At 38.2% G+C, this 17505-nt stretch overlaps 1 protein-coding gene across 3 annotated transcripts in view; it reads right to left on the bottom strand.

Moving 5' to 3' along the window:
• Nucleotides 1–3788: 3788 nt before the first annotated feature.
• LOC124872441 (poly [ADP-ribose] polymerase tankyrase-1-like) overlaps nt 3789–17505 on the bottom strand; it is a 101664-nt gene continuing 87947 nt past the window's right edge. For all 3 annotated transcript variants that reach the window (XM_047372447.1, XM_047372448.1, XM_047372450.1), the window contains 10 exons: nt 17012–17113; nt 16355–16559; nt 15626–15705; nt 14604–14724; nt 13151–13248; nt 12500–12574; nt 12215–12320; nt 8658–8844; nt 8389–8545; nt 3789–7367 (listed from right to left, as the gene is read on the bottom strand). In XM_047372447.1, the coding sequence (XP_047228403.1) occupies nt 7287–7367; nt 8389–8545; nt 8658–8844; nt 12215–12320; nt 12500–12574; nt 13151–13248; nt 14604–14724; nt 15626–15705; nt 16355–16559; nt 17012–17113 (1212 nt within the window). In that variant the 3' untranslated portion in view covers nt 3789–7286. The remainder of the gene's footprint in view (nt 7368–8388; nt 8546–8657; nt 8845–12214; nt 12321–12499; nt 12575–13150; nt 13249–14603; nt 14725–15625; nt 15706–16354; nt 16560–17011; nt 17114–17505) is intronic.

Here is a 17505-nt window from a genome sequence, read left to right as displayed (position 1 = left end):
CTGACTGCTGTCCAGAAGGCCACTATTGACACCCTCAAGCAAGAGGGTAAGACACAGAAAGACCTGTATAATTGACCATAGAGACAATAAGGTACATCTTTACAATATTACTTTCCACAACTATTCAACTTCTTAATCCTGAAATGGATGAAGGGGCTGTTTGGGGTAACAAAATAAAAACAAAGCAAAATTTTATAAGAAAACAATAATCAAATAAAAAAATAAAATGTCATTATTCTTTGAAACCTAAATGATTCTGATGTGAATGTTAGTTGGCAGCGCCATCCACTGGCGAGAACGTATAACTAACTATTTTGGCCTTAAAAGGATGACAGTCAAATTAAGAGAACAATAACACTAACAAATAAATTATTGTGATACCATGAAGTCAAAGGTGATGACAGCTTCCAAGGATATAAACACAATTCAAGTTCAGTTAAATTCAATGTATTTGTACATGTAGCACCAAATTATTACAAAAGTGTTCCTAAAGACTATAAGACAAATACAGGTCCTTCTCAAAATATTAGCATATTGTGATAAAGTTAATTATTTTCCATAATGTCATCATGAAAATTTAACATTCATATATTTTAGATTCATTGCACACTAACTGAAATATTTCAGGTCTTTTATTGTCTTAATACGGATTATTTTGGCATACAGCTCATTAAAACCCAAAATTCTTATCTCACAAAATTAGCATATTTCATCCGACCAATAAAAGAAAAGTGTTTTTAATACAAAAAACGTCAACCTTCAAATAATCATGTACAGTTATGCACTCAATACTTGGTCGGGAATCCTTTTGCAGAAATGACTGCTTCAATGCAGCGTGACATGGAGGCAATCAGCCTGTGGCACTGCTGAGGTCTTATGGAGGCCCAGGATGCTTCGATAGTGGCCTTTAGCTCATCCAGAGTGTTGGGTCTTGAGTCTCTCAACGTTCTCTTCACAATATCCCACAGATTCTCTATGGGGTTCAGGTCAGGAGAGTTGGCAGGCCAATTGAGCACAGTGATACCATGGTCAGTAAACCATTTACCAGTGGTTTTGGCACTGTGAGCAGGTGCCAGGTTGTGCTGAAAAATGAAATCTTCATCTCCATAAAGCTTTTCAGCAGATGGAAGCATGAAGTGCTCCAAAATCTCCTGATAGCTAGCTGCATTGACCCTGCCCTTGATAAAACACAGTGGACCAACACCAGCAGCTGACACGGCACCCCAGACCATCACTGACTGTGGGTACTTGACACTGGACTTCTGGCATTTTGGCATTTCCTTCTCCCCAGTCTTCCTCCAGACTCTGGCACCTTGATTTCCGAATGACATGCAGAATTTGCTTTCATCCGAAAAAAGTACTTTGGACCACTGAGCAACAGTCCAGTGCTGCTTCTCTGTAGCCCAGGTCAGGCGCTTCTGCCGCTGTTTCTGGTTCAAAAGTGGCTTGACCTGGGGAATGCAGCACCTGTAGCCCATTTCCTGCACACGCCTGTGCACGGTGGCTCTGGATGTTTCTACTCCAGACTCAGTCCACTGCTTCCGCAGGTCCCCCAAGGTCTGGAATCGGCCCTTCTCCACAATCTTCCTCAGGTTCTGGTCACCTCTTCTCGTTGTGCAGCGTTTTCTGCCACACTTTTTCCTTCCCACAGACTTCCCACTGAGGTGCCTTGATACAGGACTCTGGGAACAGCCTATCCGTTCAGAAATTTCTTTCTTTGTCTTACCCTCTTGCTTGAGGGTGTCAATAGTGGCCTTCTGGACAGCAGTCTGGTCGGCAGTCTTACCCATGATTGGGGTTTTGAGTGATGAACCAGGCTGGGAGTTTTAAAGGCCTCAGGAATCTTTTGCAGGTGTTTAGAGTTAACTCGTTGATTCAGATGATTAGGTTCATAGCTCGTTTAGAAACCCTTTTAATGATATGCTAATTTTGTGAGATAGGAATTTTGGGTTTTCATGAGCTGTATGCCAAAATCATCCGTATTAAGACAATAAAAGACCTGAAATATTTCAGTTAGTGTGCAATGAATCTAAAATATATGAATGTTAAATTTTCATCATGACATTATGGAAAATAATGAACTTTATCACAATATGCTAATATTTTGAGAAGCACCTGTATATACACTCACTGACCACTTTATTAGGTTCACCTGTTTAATTGCTTGTTAGAGAAAATAAACTCCGGCAATCAATCATAAGGCAGCAACTCAATGTAATGAAGACAACATGGTTAAGTTCAAACCGAACATTAGAAATGGGAAGAAAGGGGATTAAGTGGCTTTGAACGTGGTATGGTTTGTAGAGCATAACTGATCTGAGTATTTCTAAAGGCCATGAGAATGGTCTGACTGAGGAAATATCCAGTGAGCGGCAGCTGTACGGACAAAATGCCTTGTAGATGTCAGAACAGAATGGGCAGAGTGGTCACAGGTGGCTATGGTTGCTCAACAAATGACTTGTTACAACAAAAATATGCAGAATATAATTTCTGAACGTTAAGAAGCAGATGGTGTACAACAGCAGGAGACCACACAGGATAACACTCCTGTCAGCTAAGAACAGGAAGCTAAAGCTACAACTCGCACACCCTCACTAAAACTGGACAAGACCACTGGAAATGTATCAGCTGGTATGATGAGTCTCGATTTTAGCTGTGAAATTCTGATGATGGGGTCAGAATTTGGTGTGAACATGAACCCATCTTACCTTGTACCAACGGTTCAGGTTGGTGGGTGTACCGTTATGTATGGAAGATATTTTCTTGGCACAGGCACAATTTGGGCCCCTTAGTACCAATTGAGCATCATTAAATTACCACCTCTAGACTACTGGTGCTGACCATACCCGTTCCTGGCCACAGTGTACCCACCCTCAAATGGTCACTTCCAGCAGGATAATGCAAAGTGTCACAAAGCTCAAACCGTCTCAAACAAGTTGAATGCCAGCATGACAATATGTTCACTGCACTGCAGTGAGCTGCAGTTACCACATCTAAATCAATAGAAGACATTTGTGATGATGAGGAACGGGAGATTTGATTCACTTACGTTTATCTGAAACAACAACTGTCTGTTGCTCTCACGTTAAAATATCCTACGGATGTTTCGGAGACCTTGTTAAGTCTCTTCCGTTAGGAATTTAGGCCTTTCTGGAGGCAAAGGGAGATCCAACCCATTATTAGCTAGGTGTATCTAACAAAGTGGCTGGTGAGTGTAGATGAAACATTGTCTCGTCATACTGGAGGAGTTATGCATTTACATATTGCCCGACCCACAAATCGGCAGCATTAATCCACAATCCCTATGTGGAATTTCCAGATCTTTCTAGATTCAATTATCCAGATTCATCAGAAATTCTTTTAATTTTTAATAATTGAGAATAATCTTGTTATAAATATAAGATAGGTATATAACATAATATTTGTTTGGCATTCATCCTTTAGTAAAGACATTTCAAAATAACAATACAGGACAGAATAAGCTTTTGGAATTTAAGGCAGTTAAATCAAATTTAATTACGAAGAAGAAAACAGACTTTTGTCCTCCAGGTCTCAACATGTCGTCAATCGAAACTGAATGATCCAGTAAATTATTCACTCCTACTTAGAGGCACATAACTGAACAGTGAAAACAACGGATTGTAGTTCCAACAAATGTTTTTCTTAAACTCACTACTTTTAATTCTAACTACATTATTGGAGCTCTACCATAGCAGTTTAAAAATAAAATGTTAAAATAATAAAAAAAAATAAAAACAACTAACGGTAAAATAAAAACCACGTGAACAAAGAGCTAAAATGATTTTTTATTAAAGATTTTCTTCTATGCAGTTTCTGTGTTTCACATGTTAGGTCTGTACAACAGCAGGCTGGACATAACGGATGAGGAAAGGAGTTAATTCATCTGCAGCTCACGCCAATTGGAAAGTGAGCATGGATTAGTTTCACAAACACACACAGTCCCTCTAGTATATATACAACAACATGGCTGACCGATCGATGACAAAACCAGCAAGAGACGGACTGAACAGGAATTAGTTACAAAAACTGTTTTTACAGATAAATCATCCATTAAAAAGTCCATCAGAAGTTTTTTTTCTCCAATCATTAAAGAAACAGTGTGCGACGTAATCATGAGTTTCTTTATTCAGTTTGAACCAAAAACAGATATTTCAAACTTACATCATGTAGGAACACAAAGGATTGGTTTAAAGAGCCGATCTTAGCCTTTCGCGACAGAACGCAAAAATACTTCTTTTAATGGACATTTCCATAACAACCCTAATTTCATGTTTTTCCATTTTCTGCTGCAGTAATGTATTCTGTCGAATGGTTTATTAATGTCCTGGTATTTTTTGTAATGAACTGAATTTTTTGTTTGGCAAAGCATGTAATTGCTACTGAATGTGTGTCATAAAGGAAAACGTATAGTTTTGGAGTGCCAAATGCTGAAGTGAGAACTTTAATTTCCAAATTCAAAAAAACAGCAGCCTGAACATCAGAAAAAAATGAATCAAATCTTATCAGAGCAGATAAACCTTTCAGTTGTGTTAAAAAATGTGTGAAAAGATGGAAACCAGCCAGTCTTTCCCTAATTTGGCAAAACAATCAGGGTTCCTACACAGATTTTATGTAGAAATTACAGAATTTTCGAGATTCAATTTTTCAGATTTATCAAACCTTTGTTAATTTTAAAATATAAAATAAAAAGGATCAGTATGAATTCATAGCAAATATTTCTGTAGTGGCCATGCTTTTAATATGAAACCTGGGAAAAACAGAAACTGGAAGGAGGGAATTGAGGAAAGAGAGAAAGAAAAAACATAAGGGAGGGAGTAAGTAAGGAGAGGACAACGGGATAGGGAATAAAGTTTGGAAATACAAATATTTTCCACATATTTGCTGGAAAATACTGAAATCAATTATGCACACTTCCAAACTGTGTCGGAACCATGTAAAACATAAACAATCAGTCTGGTTTAACAATATTTGATCAGAGGAAACCGACTCCGTGACAACTGACTTAATGTAGTCCTAGTATCTAATGTCATAATTAGAAAATAGCCAACAATCGACAGGAAAATATGGTCAGAAATAAAATAAAAAAAAACATAGAAGGTATTGTACTGTGTACACCTGGTATAAAATATTGGAAAACTTTCTTTATACCGCATGTGTTACCCTCTGCTTCACCCCACTGAGAACTTGCAGGATAAACAAACACCATAGATCTGTTCAGTCTATGAACTGAATGGCTCAGTAAAAAAAGTGAGAAAATATCACTTTTTACATATACCCAACAGCTTTACATTAATGCCCTCCTGAATTATACAACTGAAATAAAAGTGTCCCCTTTCACTCGTTAGCACAAGCGGGCAGTTACACTGTTAGGCCACTGGGGGGCGCCAACAAATAACAGCCAGAGAGGAAAGGGACGAAAAGGCAGCAGGTTCATGTAAACAAACACTCCTTTCAAACACCTCAGAGACATTAAGCGATACGGAATAAAAAGACCTAGCTTCACATGAAAATGTAGATGAATAACTGAGGAGAGGCACCTTTTGTCCTTGACCTTGAAATCCGATACATTCGGTTTCTCCATCTAATGATCAAACTGCTGAAAAAAAAAGAAGCTGAAAACAATCCAAGAAAATAATTGACTTTTATAAAAATTTCGCTCCTGGGCTTTGAGTGTTTCTGGCATTTAACATCACATACTGGTTGAAGGAGTTAAACCTGGAGCCTGTCAACCCTGCTACTGCAGTTTAAACACTCAATAGTGGAAGATGGAGGTTTAAATTTTAAAGTACAAGCACATATTTGAGTGGATTACACTCAAAGGCATTGCAAAAGAAAATGCACTGAACAACTGAAATGTGAAGAGGCATCCTTCACAATAGCGTCTTTAATTTGTGGCAAACAAACTGTGTGTAGGTGCCTGTGTGCAAATATTAGTTATGGCCTGGAAAAGCAGCAACCAGTGTAATTCAATGTTTTACACTACTGAACATTCTTATTAATAAAGTCAGAACTATTCTTTGTGATTTTTGAAGTGTTTTTATATAAGAACGGGGAGGGGAGATTTCAATGCAGGTTTATTTAACAACCAGCAGCCCGAAAATCTCTTATTCTCTCAAATGAAACCCAGAAATTAATCTGAAACACAAAACAAATAACATACAGTGCCTTGCAAAAGTTTTCAAACCCTTTGAACGTTCTTACATATCTTTATATTACAACTACAGATTTCATGATAGTCCAACTATACAGTAGTGGATAACAGTTCAGTGGATAAAAGATAATGTATAGGTTATTGAGTTTTTTTTTTACAAACAAAAATCTGAAAAGTGTGGCATTCCTCTTATTTAGACCCCTTTACTCTAATGCTTCTCTCTAATGTTAACAAATTCTTTGAAATTTGTATTATTTTACCTTCCACTTTGAAATTATGCACTACTGTATGTTGGTCTAAAATAAAATCCCAACAAAATACATTGAGGGTTGTAGTTGTAATGTGACTAAATGTGAAAAAGCTCAGGGGTTTTGGATACTTCTGCAAAGTACTGTATTAGTATTATTATTGTTTGTGTCCATATTGTTGGGTTTAGTGGTTCCTGCCTGCTCCGTAAATGAGCCAAACAGTGTGCTGCAAAGCGAAGCTGGTCCCTTAATAGACTGTTGTGGAACGTCTGCAACAGTGGATTGTGGTCCGAATGTGTCCCATTAGCCTTTGGCTTTCGGTTTCGGGGAATAATTTGTCTACGGTGCTGTTGTTTGCTCACAGTGTCTTCTTCTGTGTTGCTCAGTCATACAGGGTGAAAATGTAAGATTAAATGCTCTGAATTTCTTTTCTCTCAGCATGACTGTCGCTAAATTACTTGCTGTGAACGATGTAAAAGAGGACATGCTATCAAAGCAAGCCATTAAAATGTGAGGACAGAATGCATGAGCAGCACACTGGTACCAAAACAGTAATGTGTGTTTGGCCTCTCTGACTGAGCTGAACAAATGGCTGAACAACCTACGTTTCCTCCCCATGTTCAGCCTAAATAAGGATGGATTTCTGCCATCTGCTGAGTTTGAGCTGAACATCAAGCCCCTAAGCCCAACTCAACCTAGCCTTTTAGCATATTTCTGCATGTTTCGGGGGCATATTTCATATCAACCACCTCAGACTCAGCTCCAGAGACTTTTTGTCAGAGGTATGAACTGTTTTTCCCCTCCTTCACTTCTAGTCTGTTCAGAAAGTTGTTCTGGTCATCTTCAGATACGGCTGTGACGGCCTTTTAGGACTTCTGCTCTGCAGCGGGCGCAGCAAGACTCTCTGGCTTCACAATCTGATAGGTGATCAGGTACTCTGGGTAAGCCTGAAGAATAAAGAAAACGTGAATGTGGATCTTATTTATGTTATTTCAGCACAAGTTAGCAAGTTGAATAATATCTTTAGAGGTAAAATCTTAACTGGCTCTTTTACTTCAATGCAAATATTTGGTGCTTTGATATGTATATTTCAGAATTTAGGTATGCAACACAGCAGCAATGCCATCACTAAATATTTAATTTACTAAAGTGTAAAGATGCTTAGAAAAATCTTTTGTTGAAGTGGGACAATATACGAAAATTTAGAAAAATCAAACCATTCATTTTAATACATTTATTTAGTGAGTACAAAAAAATCTGTTAAAAAAGCATCAGTGCCAAAATTACAAGCTGCACTAACAATTTATTTAAACCAAATGTAACTGTAGCATTTTTGTAACTTACTTTTCTTTTTTAAGTTGATGAGTGTCTAGGAAACTTAATAACTGTTCTCTACTCCTGGGATATAAATATGATGTGACACAGAAACCAATTTCTCTTAGCTCCTCTTCAAAATGGGAAAGATAACATTACATGCCATTTGTATATCTACAAGAAATAGATATTGACCTAAATTATTTAAAAGCAATAATTCAAACCCTTTTTAGACAAGTGTTGCAAATTTGAATCAATCTGGTTTCAGTATGAATAACGTAAAGGTGGTGTATGTATATCACAATTGCTGGGTGACACATACTGTTAGTCTCCCATTATCCTATGAAAGTATTTTACCACCATCTAGCGGTCAGAGTTAGAAATGCATCTGGTTCTTGAGAGAGCTCACTCTGCAAAGTGACAGAATTTGAGTTGAAAATTTTTCTTGCACTAAATAAATTTAGTCAAATTAAAAGGTTAGATTTTTTATTTTATTTTAAATGTGAGACTCGCATCAATGTCATAACTGCAAAGGGCACTTTACTCATAATCTACATAACAACAGAATAGCTAAAAATCCAACAAAAGGTATGTTATTGGAATATGTTTTTAGTTTTGAATTATAGAAAAAAGTGCATATGTTTGTGCACTGACCTGCTCGCCTCTGTAGATGACATACTCTGCATACGCCAGCCCATTGACGCTGGGTCGTCCTATGACAGAGTGGTGCCCAGGAGGGGCGTGGGCCATTTTCATAGCGCTGAACTGAAGAAACGACTTACCCAGCGTCACCCGGCAGAAGAGCATTTGTCTACAGACACACAGAAGAAAATAGTCAGCAGAAAAAAACTAATTTACCACCAAGTATGATCCAGTGTTTAATTAATGGTGATGAAAAATTGAACTGCTGAGGTAGGACTGACCTGTGACACACATAGCAGGAGCGGTCTTTGTGAGTAGGACATCCCGTCCCTCCGCCAATACCGTATACATACTGGTTGCTTTTGGACGAGTTCTCTGCGAAATAAATCCCTGCCCCGAACATGCCGCCGATGTAGGCATGTCGTTCGTCAAAGCCCTTATGGATGATTGCATTGATGAAGGGAGAACCTGGTGAAGTTAGAAAGCACAATATTGGATCAATAGATCCCTCTTCTTTATCCCCTTGTGGACAGTTAAAATATTCCAAAGCAAATCTGTTTAAACCTCATTTTCTATTTTAGTCAATTCCACCTCCATAACTTCAATAAAGGTTTCTCTGAATAGCTCAAGAAATGATCTGAAACACCGTCTCTGATCACACAGCTATGAAAGACAAAGAGCATCAGGAGATGCTGTGGAAAATCTATGATCTGAGAAAGATCTAAGATCACTGGAGCCAGACAGGCCATTTCAGGCATCAGAGAAGTCTGATTATTTCCTGGGATTTCCAGCTCTGGTGTGTGTAGTTTTAAAGCATCTAAACCCAGCTCCAGTCCTGAGGGAGGTGTCCCGACTAAGCTGTGTGGTTGAAAGGGGAAGGATGATAAATGAGATCCGCTCGAGCTTACAGTAAAGCTGGAAGAATGAAAACGTTAAAGTAGAAAGTTAATCTTCCGGTGAACGAATGACTGAACCTTGGCCGAGATGCGTTTCATTTCAGTCAAACAGGAGAAAGTCGCAAAAAATAAATCTAGGGAATCTGGAACGTAGCTGGGCAAATTCAGCATCATTTTGTTACTTTTATCTCCAATTAGTTAGTGAAAGGTTTTCAGCAGGCAACATACTCAGATGTTACCTTGTCTTATGGTGATAGATTTTTGCTTTTCAGATCAAATCTTAAAAATAAATGTTATAAAACTTTGAAACACACAGTGATCATTGCATACCTGCTCAAGAAAAAACTGCCCAAGGACTTCTGCATTTACTTAACTTTAATCAATAAGCCACAAGCAAGCCCAAAATCTTGCAAATTACTGTCAAAGTTGAGCCAAAAAGGAGAAAAGTTAAAATTTTGATTAAAAAAACATTTAAAAGTATAGATTGTTAGTTATATTCTACACTGCCATTATTCAGTCTGTCCTGTCTTCATCCATCTCAGTGTGGTTTGGCTCATCCACAAAACAGGACAGGTCCAGACTGCAGAGAGAATAATCAGGACTGACCTTCCCTCCATCCAGGACTTATACAGGTCTAGGGTCAGGAAAAGAGCTGCTAAAATCTCTGCGGACCCCACACACCCTGCACATAAACTGTTCAGAGCTTTACCTTCAGGCCGTCGCTACAAAGCACTGTTTACTAAAACCAGCCGCCACAGATTATAGATGTGTATACAGGTCCTTCTCAAAATATTAGCATATTGTGATAAAGTTCATTATTTTCCATAATGTAATGATGAAAATTTAACATTCATATATTTTAGATTCATTGCACACTAACTGAAATATTTCAGGTCTTTTATTGTCTTAATACGGATGATTTTGGCATACAGCTCATGAAAACCCAAAATTCCTATCTCACAAAATTAGCATATTTTATCTGACCAATAAAAGAAAAGTGTTTTTAATACAAAAAACGTCAACCTTCAAATAATCATGTACAGTTATGCACTCAATACTTGGTCGGGAATCCTTTGGCAGAAATGACTGCTTCAATGCGGCGTGGCATGGAGGCAATCAGCCTGTGGCACTGCTGAGGTCTTATGGAGGCCCAGGATGCTTCGATAGCGGCCTTTAGCTCATCCAGAGTGTTGGGTCTTGAGTCTCTCAACGTTCTCTTCACAATATCCCACAGATTCTCTATGGGGTTCAGGTCAGGAGAGTTGGCAGGCCAATTGAGCACAGTGATACCATGGTCAGTAAACCATTTCCCAGTGGTTTTGGCACTGTGAGCAGGTACCAGGTCGTGCTGAAAAATGAAATCTTCATCTCCATAAAGCTTTTCAGCAGATGGAAGCATGAAGTGCTCCAAAATCTCCTGATAGCTAGCTGCATTGACCCTGCCCTTGATAAAACACAGTGGACCAACACCAGCAGCTGACACGGCACCCCAGACCATCACTGACTGTGGGTACTTGACACTGGACTTCTGGCATTTTGGCATTTCCTTCTCCCCAGTCTTCCTCCAGACTCTGGCACCTTGATTTCCGAATGACATGCAGAATTTGCTTTCATCCGAAAAAAGTACTTTGGACCACTGAACAACAGTCCAGTGCTTCTTCTCTGTAGCCCAGGTCAGGCGCTTCTGCCGCTGTTTCTGGTTCAAAAGTGGCTTGACCTGGGGAATGCAGCACCTGTAGCCCATTTCCTGCCCACGCCTGTGCACGGTGGCTCTGGATGTTTCTACTCCAGACTCAGTCCACTGCTTCCGCAGGTCCCCCAAGGTCTGGAATCGGCCCTTCTCCACAATCTTCCTCAGGGTCCGGTCACCTCTTCTCGTTGTGCAGCGTTTTCTGCCACACTTTTTCCTTCCCACAGACTTCCCACTGAGGTGCCTTGATACAGCACTCTGGGAACAGCCTATTCGTTCAGAAATTTCTTTCTGTGTCTTACCCTCTTGCTTGAGGGTGTCAATAGTGGCCTTCTGGACAGCAGTCAGGTCGGCAGTCTTACCCATGATTGGGGTTTTGAGTGATGAACCAGGCTGGGAGTTTTAAAGGCCTCAGGAATCTTTTGCAGGTGTTTAGAGTTAACTCGTTGATTCAGATGATTAGGTTCATAGCTCGTTTAGAGACCCTTTTAATGATATGCTAATTTTGTGAGATAGGAATTTTGGGTTTTCATGAGCTGTATGCCAAAATCATCCGTATTAAGACAATAAAAGACCTGAAATATTTCAGTTAGTGTGCAATGAATCTAAAATATATGAATGTTAAATTTTCATCATGACATTATGGAAAATAATGAACTTTATCACAATATGCTAATATTTTGAGAAGGACCTGTATTGTACATTGTAAATTGTAAATTTGTATATTCTGTAATGCAAAAACAGAACAAAAGAGCAAAGTGTACCGGAGGCAAATTCCTTGTTTGTATGTATGAACTTGGCAATAAAGCTGATTCTGATTATATAAAACAACTTATGGTTAGAGTTCTGTTAAAAACAAAAAATAATTTCTATAAGGCATAAATATATTTCCATTAATATAACTTTTAAACTTTTATAACTAATAAACTAATATGATTTTTATTAAAAGCAAAACAACACATTCACTATTTTATATAAACTTTAAAATAAGTGCACTTCATATAAATGTATTTGTTTTACATAAAGCTATACATTATTTAATTAATGTTTTTAATAAGTTTATTGATTTTAAACCTTTTTTTTTTATATATATGAATAATTAAGTTAGTAAAAAGTGAAAAAAAAAAAAGCATTTTCATCCGCATAAAAACAAACTTAAAAACACGTATTGTTTAGATTTTATTGAAAAAAAAAAAGAAAAACAGTTCAAATGAAATACTTCCACGTGTAATTTGTTGGTGACATAAATTACCGTGAAACAGCATTCGCTCATTGTGGTGGTTGTGATTCTCATCAGCTATTTCCTTCTGCCTGTGTGCATATCTCTCACGCAGTTTCTTATTCACAATCTTCTGAATCTGCGCTCAGAGGAGAAAGAGGACGGAAATTAGCAGGAAAACTCAGTAGAAAGTTTGTGGATTATGATGTTCTAAATCTTGCAGAATTTTAAGCTTTTAATACTAATCTGGTTGAAAAACCGTTAACGTGTCTTTATGTGTGAGTACAGCCTGAGTCTGAGCGCGTTCTCAATCTGCACCTTAATGATGTTGTACCGGCTGAAGACTCCGCCCGCGTTGCCTCCGTCGCGGTGCTCTCTGATCGTGTTCTGCAGCTGAGGGCGACAACAAGAAGCGCGGCACATTAAAAACAAGAACAAAGCCCCAGGGAAATGTGCTGCTAATCTGCTATCTCAGCTGTAACAGAATCCATATATTTACTGCGGAAGTGGAGCAGTAACTCGTTAAATCAAATACCTGGATGGTACCCGTGGGAAATTTGGGAGAATTCAGCTGAAGAGGGGAAGCCTCAGCAGGAGTGTAAGAAATGTGCTGTGCACATTTACAAAAATAAGGAAAAGGTCTAGAAACGAAGCTGCAACCAGTGGATCACATACTAAACCGAGTCAGTCATTTTACATCTAAAATTACCTGTGAAATCTTCAGTTAACATCTGTCAATTCTCATTAATTTATGCCCATTTGCAGTGATATCTGCTGTCTCCTTCAATCACTTCCCATTTACAAAAACCGTTCAGTCAATGAAGAAGCTACACCGATACTTTCTGCTGCTCCGCTGTTTTGTGCGTCGTGTCTAATCACTCAAGTGTTTTCTGAGGAAAAGCCAAATGCACATTCATACTTTCTATCAAAACAAACAAGTTGAACACTAAAACGTAAGGAGGTCCTTACTTCCTCCTCCACAGATTGGAATTCCTTGTCATCTGGTGCCAGGTCGATCAGCACTGTGCCCTGGCTGGAACAGTGGAAAGTCAGGTATGGATTTCCACCTGCATGAACATATTTTAAAACTGAATTAGAACTCAAATGGCGTATTAATGACAACTATGAGAATAGATTTACAGATTACATACAGTATGCCCATTTTCTATTGCAATCGTACACCCTTAAATCCATTGTCCCCTTTTAATTTAAAACGTAAAACTGCAAAAGTGAGGACAGAATTTTCTTTTCCTTTGTGAAGACACACTGCGTATAATATTACATTTTTGTCTAAATGTTTAGGACAATGCAACAAAACGTAAAGATTAAATAATGTCATATTATATGAGTTTATGAGACCAAAATTTAAGGTATAATTTTGGAAGTTAGTTGGAAGCACTCCTTAAAATATATCAGAAATAATATTGCAAAATCAATTGGAATATTGTTTTAAATAAAATATTTAATAAATGTAAAAGGCTTGTATATTATATACTCCTCTTTGGTTATGCCCTATTTGTCATATTGTTCAGAAATATGGGGAAATTTGAATAAAACAAACAGTGACATATTGGTTAGGTTAGAAAAAGAGCTATTAGGATTGTTAATAAAGTGGGATATCGTGAACCAACCAATAAACATTTCATTCAAACTAATACTTTAACATTTATTGATATTGTATATATATATATATAAATTATGGAAACAATGTATAAGGCACTGAACAAAAGTCTTCTTTCTGGAATTCAAAAATTATTTAAGTTAAGAGAGAGTAAATATAATTTGAGAGGTCTGTTCATTTTTGAATATGCTAAAGAGAAAAGTAAAGTTAAATCTAGACGTGGTTCAATTATCGGTGTGAAACTATGGAATGAATTAAATGATGATTTACAATTATGTGCTTCTTTGGTGAGCTTCCAAAAAGCTTTAAAATGTAGAAATATAACAGCTTACACTGCTTTGTAGATGTACACATGTATAATGTAATCCTGTACATGTGTTCATGTATGTAGTGTGTGTAAGTGTATGTGTGTATGTCAGTTTAGGTATAAACATATATCTATAATGTACGTATGTATGTATGTATATAGACAGGAGTTGTTAGGTTTTTTTTATACTGCTGAGTTTCTAGATTTATGGATAGAAATGGGTAGGCAAGTATAAGCCTTGGCTACCGCCTGTTCCTTTTTTGGTAAACTATCGATTTATAGAATATATAATTGTGTTTTATTTTGTTTGACACTTCTGTAATGTTGTACGTTTACCAAAATAAATAACACATTCAATCAATAATTATTATCTAACATAAACGGTAGGACTTCAGATGACGCTGACATTTATCAGTGTTTCTACATTTAACAGGAACATGTGCTCATATAGCAAGTAATTATGCTATATGTGTATGTTGGTGAGTTTTACTGACCCTGCTGGCCTGCCAGGAGCCGCTCAATGCCCTTAAGGAGTTTGTGTCTGTGACCGTAAGCATTTATGCCGATATCCTTCAGCTCCTCGTGACCCATGTCTGCCAGAACATCCAGCGAAATCTGCCCGGAGACAACAAACATGCCTCATAGGTTCTGCTTATGCTACTAAAAGAACATAAACTGGAAAATAATCCAGTGTGATGGAAATGACTGTACCCACAGTAGCTGTACATTTGACCAATATATGCGTGCACATCATTTTAAACGGATCATACATAACCAGCACTCGTTAACAACGACAAGCAGAGAGATCCATGACATATTACAGAGGAAACAGGACTGACAAATATTCATGAACATTGAAGGAGGCAGGAAGGAAAGGTCACTGAATGCTTGACAGTAATCACAGAACTGATAGGCAAATAAATTAGGGTAAATTTTTCTTCATGCTCTGTGAGTTTACTCAGGAAGATCAGATGGGAGACACAGTTCCTCACTGATAACCGGAATAAATCATCACATCCTAAATGGGTTTGTGGAGAATTTACTCTGACAGTCATCCTGGTCTATTTTCCCTGTTGAAAATGGTTGTTTTCCTCTCCTGTTCATTTTCTCCTCTTTCTGTCGACCCATCTGTCTCCTTCCCCCTTTCTGCTTTTCTTAGCCATCTAGAATTTTCTAATTAGGACTAAAAACAAATTACAGATGAGGCAGATGGGAATGCCATGAGGTTTGCAGATGCATCCCCATAAAAACAAACCATAGTAAATAATAAATGCAGAGCACTCATTAAAATGTTTATAGCACAGAATAAAAAGTTACAGGATAACCGCTGTCTTCAGGTTGGTGGGACTCAAAATGTTTTTGTTAACCCTCAGGGGAGAGTAATTCCCTGTTATTAACAAATAGGAGCAATATGAAATGGAAGGAAACAAGTTAAGTTGCTTTAGCGAATGAGTTGAAAACAAGAAATATCTCTTGTGTTCAACCACAAAAGGAATAATGATAATTTCCACAATACCTGCTCTCTCTGGAAGATGTCTCGGAGGTGTTCCAGCCCCAGACTCTTCAAGAACTGGCTGATGGTCATGTCGAGCAGACCTGCAAAAACATAGACATCAGTAGGCTCACCAGAGGCTGTTACTTGGATGAAAACTCATCAGCAGAGGGCCGCATTGAGAAGCGGATGAAAAGTGTATTGAGCTACGTCGAGCCAACAGTCAGAGGTTTAGATATCACCCAGGTGGTTTTATTTGAGATCAGGAAGACCAAGACCTGCCCTGGAGCATTTCAGTATTAATTTAAAGAGGAACCACCGGTCTCCCGTGTGTTTTCCTGGATTCAAATATGAAAAGAAACTGAAACAAAATTTAAATGTTTTTGATTTCTCACTATTATCTTCATTATAACATTTGCTTTTGTCCTTTATTTCTTTTGGTATTTTTATTCTTTTTCTTGCTAGTTTCAATTTTGGTATTGCCAATACATTCTTCCTTATTATTAAAATTATTATTATCATCAATATTTTATAAACATAAGGTATATTCTTTATTTATCCAGGTAAAAAATATCACATTGAGATAACAATCTCATTTTTTCAAGACAGGCTTGACTGATTGATTTATAGGTTATATATTATTATTGGTATTATTCCTCTCCAAATATTATCGTTGTTTCTTTGTATGTTTTTACTTTACAAAATAATTAGTATTACTTCACGACTTGAAACACCTAAACTTTGTTTACATACTTTCGCCCTCGTTCCTGTCAGACCCAGACGCCCCGTCGGCGACGCCTGTGGCGCCGTCTGCTGCGATGTCACTGAGAGGTGCAGTCAGGTTGTCGATGCTGCTCGCCGCCGACAGGCAGGATGGAGACGGAGACGGAGATGGAGACAGCGACGGCGAGATGACCACGCCTCCTACTGCACCTGAACTCCCCACGCCTGCGCTCACCTGCGTGAGAAAGCGAGAAGATTTGATCATTTCATTGAAACTGGAAGTTTAAACACAGAAACTTCTCAGAGCGAGTACATGCTTCAACTAGTTTGACACTTCTATGAAGTTTCTGCAGCTTTTATCTCCTGCTGCTGAGCTGCCGATTTGACTGATGGCAGGATGAATAAGCGCGCTGATGGCTCAGCTGCTTTTATCTCTCACACGTCGGCTCTGTTCACACGTCCGATTAGATTTAGTTTACATCCTTTACTCTCAACAAAACTGTCTTTAGAGTTTAAGCTTGAATCTGAAACACTACACCCTTTCAGATATTATGCCGCAGCTGACTCTTCTGCTTTTTAGTGGAGACACTTTGTGCTTTAGCTCAAAGTGCGACTCCTGAAGAGCGACGCACATGCTGACAATTCATGCGCATGCAGAAACGGTCTGCTTTATGTGTGCTCACTTACACTCTGTGGATGGGAACTTAACACAGTGGCCTGCGGTTTCAAACAGCTCGGCAGGGCATCTGGTGGCATGGCGTCAATCAGCAGCGCTTTAATGTCATCCGCCTGCAGTGGCAAGAAAGAGAAAAAGAGATAAGATGGAGGCAGATGTAGGTTTAAGAATAGTTGGCTTCCATCTTTGTTTTTTATGTAGGTAAGATAAACTAGTTACTTTATTTAAATCCTGAGCTCAAATAAACAGGACTCTCTCCACTAGAATGCTAATAAGCACATTGTATCTTGAGAAAATATTTGCACCTCTTGAACTTCTTTACATTTTGTCATGTTTGAACTGCGAATTTCTATCTATTTTATTGGCATGTTGTGGAACAGACCAACCCAAAGTAGTGCATCATTATGAAGTGGCAGGAAAATAACACACCCTTTTTAACTGTTACAAATATCTGAAAAGTGTTTTACCGCCCTTACTTTGAGACCAAGCAAATACATGTTCTTTG

Source organism: Girardinichthys multiradiatus, chromosome 8 (assembly GCF_021462225.1).
Source record: "Girardinichthys multiradiatus isolate DD_20200921_A chromosome 8, DD_fGirMul_XY1, whole genome shotgun sequence".
NCBI lineage: Eukaryota > Metazoa > Chordata > Actinopteri > Cyprinodontiformes > Goodeidae > Girardinichthys > Girardinichthys multiradiatus.
This window is presented reverse-complemented; position numbering and strand designations above follow the sequence as displayed.